The 9,281-nt window shown below is 48.6% G+C and overlaps 1 protein-coding gene across 2 annotated transcripts in view; it reads left to right on the plus strand.

Moving 5' to 3' along the window:
* The window catches only part of BFSP2 (beaded filament structural protein 2), an 82,468-nt gene extending 73,618 nt beyond the window's left edge, over window positions 1-8,850 (plus strand). For both annotated transcript variants that reach the window (XM_005669841.4, XM_084989751.1), the window contains 2 exons: window positions 5,949-6,169; window positions 8,579-8,850. In XM_005669841.4, the coding sequence (XP_005669898.2) occupies window positions 5,949-6,169; window positions 8,579-8,582 (225 nt within the window). In that variant the 3' untranslated portion in view covers window positions 8,583-8,850. The remainder of the gene's footprint in view (window positions 1-5,948; window positions 6,170-8,578) is intronic.
* Window positions 8,851-9,281: the final 431 nt, after the last annotated feature.

Consider the following 9,281-nt stretch of genomic DNA (forward strand, 5'->3'; position numbering starts at 1 on the left):
ACGAGGAATGGTTCATGCAATCCCTGCGCAGCTGAAATAGTCTGGACTTCACTGAGGTCCAAGAAGCCCCTCTTCCCCATCAGCCTTAAGCTGTTGGCTGTTCGAGTACCCTTTCTTCCACACACCCCATGCACCCTCATCTCAGTATTGCCATCTACATCAGCTCTATCACCAAACCATCAGCCCTGCCCCCCAGCCCCCACTGGAGCCACAGCCTGTCACCAAGTTAGCTCATTCTAGTTGGTTCCCCGCAGAAACTACTTTTCCTGCTGCCAAAAATCACCCCATCACCCCAGTTCCCTTCCTTCAACTGTCTTCAGTTCACTTAGTCCCTTGTCCTCGGCCAACAAGGCCACAGCACACCCAGCCAGCTCAGAGGAGATGCTCAGTCTTTGCCACAACACGACACACATCTCGTGGCTCCACTTCTCTCCCGGTCATCCTCTGACAGGACCTGGGTCAGTGCAAGGGGGTGTGAGGAAAGGGTCTGGGATGAGAAAGATCAGGCAACTACAGCCTAAAGCGATGCTGCTTTAACTAAACAATTGCCTGAAAGAGATTGCAGTGTTCAGAGTTATGTGAATGTTATGCAGATCAATTTTGCTCACCTACCATAACCCTCGATAAACATCCTAGTGTTGGGAGTGCTGCCTTTTGCCCCAGTTGCTTTAGACACAGTTAAAAAAAAAAAAAAGGCTGCCATTTCTTCCCCAGACGTCCTTGTGGCTGCCAAAATAGCCACTCTTCTGGTGACAGAAAGTTCTGGGCAAAAGGTTAGGGACATATCCTCAAGCCACATCATCAAAAAAAAAAAAAAAAAAAAAAAAAAAAAAACAGCCTGGAGAAATCTCCGCCTAAGTGGTGAGAGTCAGGAGAGGTGATCATGAGTTGAATGTTTCCTATCCTCAAACACCTATAATCTGGTTGGGAAATGATAACCTGTGCATGAATGATGGATCAAAGGAAGGGAGGAAGGGTACTGTGTCCCCAGAGTGGCTACTCCCAGCAGTCTCCATCCACACAGCCCCAGGCCCCCCTTACCTCTGCCTCTCTGCAGAGGCTGTCACATGCACTGGTCTGAAGAAAAGATGAATGTCCCCCAACTTAAAGGTCTTCAGCTTCTGTCTCACACCTCAAAACATCTCTGAAGCTTTCTCCACCCTCTCCCACCTTCAGTAGACTCCACTGTCCACTGGTGGATCATCTGGGACATTCCTCTACCATCCCATTCTTCTGCATTTTCAGGGTCCCCACCCCCTAGGATTGCCCTGTGGCGGGTGGGGGGGGGGGAAATAGACTTCCTTTGCCAGATCTTCCAACATCAGCCAACCTGGGCTTCATATAAATGTCCAGAACTCATCCTTCATTTTCTTACACTGGATCCCTTGGATGTGTTCTCCCCATGGCTGGAGAGAGATCCCTGCCTGCGCTCTGCCCCCCACCTGCTCCTGTCATCCACAGCCTGGGCACAGGAGAGGTGGGGCTCACTGTCATCCGCACTCACCTTGAAGCCTAGACCCTGACTCCACAGCAGGGGTGACCCCTCCCACTTGCCACCCACTCCCCCTCAGAGGCCTGTGGTCCCTGTGGTTATATCAGCTCATCCACTAAAGTCACGTCAACTCCTCAAGGGCAGGGACCATTTCTAATTAGTTTTTTGTTTTTTTTGTTTTTTTTGTTTTTTTTTGTCTTTTTGCCATTTCTTGGGCCGCTCCCACGGCATATGGAGGTTCCCAGGCTAGGGGTTGAATCGGAGCTGTAGCCACTGGCCTACGCCAGAGCCACAGCAACACGGGATCCAAGCCGCGTCTGCAACCTACACCACAGCGCACGGCAACGCCGGATCGTTAACCCACTGAGCAAGGGCAGGGACTGAACCCGCAACCTCATAGTTCCCAGTCAGATTTGTTAACCACTGGGCCACGACGGGAACTCCTCTAATTAGTTTTATATGGAGTTCCTGTCATGGCTCAGCTGTTGATGACTCTAACTAGTATCTGTGAGGATGAAAGTTCGATCCCTGGCCTCGCTCAGTGGGTTAAGGATCCAGCATTGCCATGAGCTGTGGTGCAGGTCAAAGATGAGGCTCGGATCCTGTATTGCTGTGGCTGTGGTGTAGGCTGGCAGCTGTAGTTCCTATTGGACCCCTAGCCTGGGAACCTCCATATGCCTCAGGTAGGGCCCTCAAAAAGCAAAAAAAAAAAAAAGTTTTATGTCCCCAAAGCACTTGGTATACTGCCCAAAACAATTTCTTCAAAGAGATGCTAGCAGTAATAAGAGTACGCTCACCTGCATTCTCCTGCCAGAGCCTCATGGAGACATTGAGAAGTGGGCTGGACTCTGACTGCATCCCATTTTGCAGAAGAGTAACAAGCAGAGGGGCTGAGCTTTCCAGCTCCATTATCCCACTAGACCATGACAGTGCTATGAAGTTGGGATGGGCACTCAGACTCTGGAGTCTTGAATCCTGGTTCCTCTACTCATCAGCTGTGTGACCTCCCTAGGATTCCATCTTCTCACCGTAAAGTGAGGATCTGTTTTGGTTATCCTCTCTATCTGCTGTGTTATTGGCTTCAAACAACAGCAAATGATTTGCTCATTCATTCAGCAAGGTAGGGTGAACTCAGCAGAGATGGCTCTTCTCTGTCCACGTGGTCTCCACACATAGCCAGCTTTGGCTTCCTCCTATCATGGCAGGCTTACACAGTTGGATTCCTGACATGGCATCTGGCTCAGAGGGTGAGCACAGAAGCTACCAAGCCTCTTAACACCTGGGCTTGAAAGTCCCAAGCATCACTTACACAGCCTTCTGCTGGACAAAGCAGTCACAGACCAGCCCAGATTCCATAGGCAGGGAAATCAGTTCTACCCCTTGATGAGGCATTGGTGAGATCACAGACAGAAAGAGCAGGTGGGTTGGAAATCATCTTTGCAGCTGCCTTTAGGAATGTGATCGACCACTGAACATCATAGAATTTTCCTCATAAAGTCATTGGGATGATTAACTTGATAATGCATGTCAAGCCCAGCACAGAGTGAGCAGTGGATAAATCGCATTTATTATTAATTATCATTATAAAATTATTATTATAACCACTAGTATACTAACCTGAAATTGGCATCACCTGATCACCACACTTAAACCCCGTGGTCCTTACTATTGGAACAAATGGGACAAGAATTCACCCCCCAACAAGAAGACAGAGCAGTGGTGTGCTGGCTGGGCTTGGAACCTAGTGACCCTAGTAGATCAGAGTTCTGGTCACTTACAGCTAAGTTTAGGAGCACAAATGAGCTAGGCAGGTAGCGCACTGCCTGCCGCTCTCCAACATGGCAGAGTCCTTCCCTCTTATGCTCAGTTACAGCAGCCTGTGCATACACAGGCCCCCACAGCTATATAAGCCTCAGACAGCCAAGCTCGCCATACTTTTTGCCCCTTTGCCAATACGAAAGTACTGTTCATAGTGACCGCCAGTGTTCAGTCCCCTCAGGTCAGGAATGGCATTCAAGGCCAGAAATCACAGAAGCTCACTATTTTACTCTCTGGAGGGCTTAGCAATTCCAGAAAGACCTTTTAGATCTTTAGAGATGAGAATAGCATGCTCCTATAATCTCTGTTTGCTTGCTGGTGCTGTGTTGCTGAGTGGGCCAGGGCAGGAGACCAGCAACAGCCGCTAATCATACAGACCCAGGTGCAAGCCACTCTGTAACAACCAGGCCAGGAAATCAGGGACACAGGTGGGGGAGCTGGACTTGGACTCTGAGGGTGGGATGGAAGGGACAGGGCATCTCTTATGGAGGTTCCCATGAACCCACCTTTGGCAGTGAGTCCTAAGTCTTCAGAGGAAAACCCCAGGCCACATGGAGACATCATCATGAACATGGGACAAAAGCTATAGACAGATGATGCAAACATTATCCCATGAAAGGTTTTTCCAAATCACAGGTGTTAAAGATTCAATGTCAACTGCCACTCAAATGAAGCAACTTTCTGATAAACAAAGGAAGACGACCCAGAGGGGTTGGAACAAATGATTCTCAAAATCCAGGTGGCCCTTTCTGCATCCTCACTGCCATGGAGGGGTTTTCAGATCTCACCAGCAAAACAATAACCCTAGACCAGACTCTGGTCTACATCTACTTTCTACTGATGACATTTTGCCACCAGTAGACACACTTAGGATGGGAATCTGACTCAATGTCCCCACATCCTACGGAATTAGAAAGACTTCAGTAAGATAGTATGGCGACCCCTGCTTAACAGCAGCCATGATTCAAGGTAACATCATGACCAAGAATCTCCCATTTCAGCCACAGAGGTCAAAAGAGTGTGGAAAATCTCCTGCTGGGGGGAAGGGTACAGAAACTTGTTTCATCAAAATTTGACTCAGTCCAATTTAGAAAGATATTTACTTGTTTTTTATGTGTTATATGAACAGCCAGATGCTAAATTATAGGTGCATCATAATTGGAACTGCTAAAAAACTGTTAAAGAGGAGTTCCCTGGTGGCCTAGTGGTTAAGGATTCTGCTTTATTACTGCTGTGGCTTGGGTTCAATCCCTGGCCCCGGAACTTCTGCATGCCACTGGCACAGCCAAAAAAAAATGTGAAAGACAGATGCACACAGTTCTTTAAAAAGGTGTATGTTGCTCAGCCCTACAGTTTTCAGAGCTTAGTATTGAGAAGATAAGAAGGTTTCAGTCTAATGGGGAGACAGGGTCAATAAATGTAACCATAATATAGTGCTGTCATCTGGGCAATACACACACACACACACACACACACGTACTCTGTCCCAGGCCCTGTCTTGTCACTGGGGTTATAGGGACTAGGCTTCTGCCCTCAAAGAGTTTAGTGTTTTCTAGAGGAGACATGCCCCTGAGAAGCTCGGCCCACTATGACAAGTTCAAGGGTATGCCTATGCTTGGGCAGCAGTGAAACCCAGAGGAGGGGCTCCTAACCCAGCTTGGTGGTGGCTGGGGCAAGAGGATATCAAAGAAGGCTTCCTAGGAGAAGTGACCCCTGAGCTTGGGCATCAGATAAGTAGGAGTCAGCCAGGTGAGGAAGAGGAGGAGCTCCAAGCCCAGCTTTGGACTTTAGACAGAGCTCTGTGGCTGCTGTGGGGGCTGCAGAGGAAGAGGAACTGCAGGCAGGGAGATGAGCCAGGAGGCCATGGAGGTTACCATGGAGATGAGAGGTGGCTGCAGAAGAGGGAGGCACAAATAGGAAAACGTTTCAGAATATACAAGAGGCAGGACTCTGTGATGATTGACAGGGAAGCAGGTCTAGAGATATGGCTTTGACACAGGCCGGAGCACAGCTCAGAGAGAGACAGGCTCAGGAGGGCATGCAGGGCAACAAGGCGAGGACGGGTTAGCAAGATACGCTCCTAAACACTGAAGAAAACCTTGCTGGGTACGTAGGAGCCAGAGATGTTCCGTTAGACTGTGGGAATCTGGGAAGAGCGCGGCCAGGCCAGCATTCTGACTGCATGGTGGGTGGGGTCACCGTGGAGGGAAGGGGCCTCCAGGGTGAGCAGTCAGGAGCAAAAAGGCCCCCAGGCAGTTCTGGGAGCAAGACTTTGAAGAAACACCTGCAAATTGTCTCTCCTGTGCGTGTGTGTGAATTTCTCTCATTTTTCTTCTCATTCATCTGCCTCTCGTTTTCTCTCATCATTCTGTCTCATCACAGTCTCCATTCCTGTCCCTCTCCCCTCATCCCTTCTCTACTCTCTCCCCACCCCCCCCCACCCCCTCAGGAAGAATCAGTAAATTAGACTAAACAAGACTCCGACCTCCCCAGGAACCTTTTCAGTCCCTTAAGGTCATTGTCCTGGGAGACATGGACAGCCCCAGAGACGCCAGCCCCTCCCACTGCTCCGCCCACCTCCCTCTTCCAGGGCCCTGCCTGGCGGCTTGGGATCTGGACCGCATTCCTTCTCTCCTAGAAACGAGGCCTGGAGAACACCCTGCACGACGCCAAGCACTGGCATGACATTGAGCTGCAGAACCTGGGCGCCGTGGTCAGCCGCCTGGAGGCGGAGCTCCGGGAGATGCGCTCTGAGGCCGAGCAGCAGCTACAGGCCCGCGAGCACCTTCTGGCGCATAAGTGCCAGCTGCAGCGGGACGTGGCAGCCTACCACGCTCTGCTGGACCGCGAGGAGAGCAGGTGCGTCTCTGCCTGGCTTTTGTCAGGAAAGGAGGACACACCCGTGGGTTTCAATTAAACATTTTTTCAAACACTATAGAAGCAACTAAGGTAAAAAGGAGAAATCGGGAGTTCCCGTAGGTAGCTCAGCAGAAACCAATCCAAGTAGTATCCATGAGAATGTGGGTTCAATCCCTGGCCTGCTCAGTGGGTTAAGGATCTGGTGTTGCTGTGGTTGTGGTGTGGGCCAGAGGCTGCAGCTCTGATTGGACCCCTAGCCTGGGAACTTCCATATGCCGCGAGTGTGGCCCTAAAAAGCAAAAAAAAGGACAGGAGTTCCCGTCCTGGTGCAGTGGTTAACGAATCCGACTAGGAACCATGAGGTTGCGGGTTTGATCCCTGCCCTTGCTCAGTGGGTTAACGATCCGGTGTTGCCGTGAGCTGTGGTATAGATTGCAGACGCGGCTCGGATCCTGCGTTGCTGTGCCTCTGGCATAGGCCGGTGGCTACAGCTCCGATTCGACTCCTAGCCTGGGAACCTCCATATGCCTCGGGAGCGGCCCAAGAAATAGCAACAACAACAACAACAACAAAAGACAAAAAGACAAAAGACAAAAAAAAAAAAAAAAAAAAAAAAGGACAAAAAAAAGAGAGAGAGAGAAATCACCCCACGGGCTTCCCAACACCCACCCCCACTCCCACTGTGTCCTCCCAGGATATTCTGTTCATATATACATATATCCATGAATCTATAGACAAATATATAATATATATGTGTGTATAAATATACGTATGGGCATCTGTATACATTCACACACCCACAGACAGTACCTCTGTGTGTTTTCACGTACATCGTACATACATGGAATCTGTTAGGAATGCTTTCAGCTGCACGTGAGACCCTAATTAGTGCTCCTGAAACTTTAATGACCCTAAACCTGGGCATCTTTTTAAAAATGCAGATTCTGCTTCCGGTCTGGGATGGGGCCTGAGACTCTGCACTTAAGATAAAACTCTCAAGTGATGCCTATACTGCTGGTCCAAAGACCACACTTTGAGCAGCCAGGACATAAAACATGTTTACCTAAGAGTTCCAGAAATCAAGTAGGCTAGGCTGCTCAGTGATGTCAATCAGGTCCCAAGCTCTCTTCATCCCTCTGATACACCATCCCTTCATCTTTGTCACCCATGATTGCCAAATGCCCACCACAGCTCCAGGCAATATAATCCTATTTATGGCAAGAAGAAAGGGAGGGAGGAGGGCACAGAAGGGAGGCTTTTCCCTGTGTGGCTCACTCACCTTTCAGTTAAGGCCTCCAGTGGACCTTCCCTTCTATCTCATTAACAGGAACCTGCTTACATGGCTTACCTACAAAGGATGCTGGGAAGGCAATATTTAGTCTTTCCAGCCTCCATAATGGAGAGAATCGAGGTGTTGAGAATGGCGTATATACGTCTATGTATGTATGTGTGTATGTGGTATAGATACACATATATACATATAGGTATACCCATGCACATATATGTATGCATATATGCAGTCTTTTTTAGTGAGTAAGGATTCCTTGAGCAGATGCATGAGTCTCGGGACTTAGTTTCCTTGCCAGTTCTTTGAGGAAATTCAAGCCTTTATTTTATCATAATTCTGTATCTTCCTATTGCCTTCCAAGGTCTATGGCATACACTGAATGAGGAATAGAATAGCAGGTCTAAGGAACAACTTATCAACTATTTAGTATGACCCTTCTTGATTCCAGAATAAGAAGGCCAGAGCAGAGAAGGATTTGCTTGTGATCACACAGGGAGGGGGAGGGGGGCAAGCTGTCCCAGAGCCCCGATCTCCTGGCTCTGTGTGTGCTCTGTACCACCCCTTTCTCAGAAGGCAAGAGGGCCACTTCCCTAACCCACTCGCCTCTCAAACAAAAAACACATCATCTGGCTCCTTTCCAACTATCTTTTTATTGGATTGATTTCTGTCGATTAGAGAAGCTAGATGTTTGTAACAAAGCTAATTTTTTCAGCTGCCTAGGAACATATGAATACACAAAATCACATCAATCAAATTCAAAAGGTAAGAAGATAGGCTACATTTACTTCAAGACTAAAAGAACTCCATTCAGTGAGTGCCTGCCATGTGCCAGCATGGTCCTAAGTTCTTTGTGATCTTCATTTCTCCTCAAAACTCTTCCAGAGCTACAGCATTATCCCCATTTTACAGACAGGAAGCAAAACCTCAGAGAACTTATGTCACATGCTCAGGCTCACATAGCTAAAAACCTTGGAGCAGGGGTTAGAAACCCAAACCTGTCTTGTTCCAAAGAGCAAATTCTTTCCATAAGACCCCCGCCTTTCTTATAATCCTATTTGCTAATGTTCATCATCCGTGGTTCTCTCACTCAAATAAATGTTTTTGGGTTTTGTTTATTTCAGCTAATGGAGAAACAGCCTCTGTTCATGAAGAAAATGCTGCCTTCCTCACTGAGTGACCAATGAAGTTCCTTGAGGAGCCACCACCCCCACCTGCATCTCCCCTTCCCACCCCCACCCCAAGCTGGATTCCCTGCTGGATTCACCAGTTGATTCAGCTTGAGCTGAAAAGCTTCCTGGAAGTGGAGAGGGTCCTCCTGCTGCCTTAATTCAAGTAGTCTGTAGCTTGAGCAATCTCCCTTGTCCCTCTCCAAATAAATGCTTTGTGTGCGGCTTCCAGTCTGCCCAGCTTGTTCAGCCCACTAGCGGATGGAGATGGAAATCACTTTACTGACCTGGCCTTTCTTCATGGGGCCATTCGTAAAGGCTTCTGGAAGGGTCCTTGAGCATGACACCATCTGCCTCTCTGTCACTCAAGGGTCAGCTGCTCTTGGGCTTATCAATGTAAATGTGCTTCTTGGCCAAGAGTTGTGCCCATGGTATGCAAGATGCCACCGTTGGGGGCAAAAACAATGTTCTTGCTAGAGAGGGAATCAGCATGTGTCATGATCACAGGCACCACAGAGCATTCAGGTGTCTTTGATGTGCTTGGCATGGGTAATTATGCGCAGACACACACATTTCACTGCTGTTGGGAGAGCACGGCTCAATCAGTTTAAAGGTAACTTCAGTTTAAGTCTGTAGGGTATGAATTAGGTTGTGGTTG

This window comes from Sus scrofa, chromosome 13, assembly GCF_054392235.1.
Source record: "Sus scrofa isolate SSC_HxYL_T2T_F1_AM1 chromosome 13, Sscrofa_HxYL_maternal_Yorkshire_Landrace_v2.0, whole genome shotgun sequence".
Classification (NCBI taxonomy): domain Eukaryota; kingdom Metazoa; phylum Chordata; class Mammalia; order Artiodactyla; family Suidae; genus Sus; species Sus scrofa.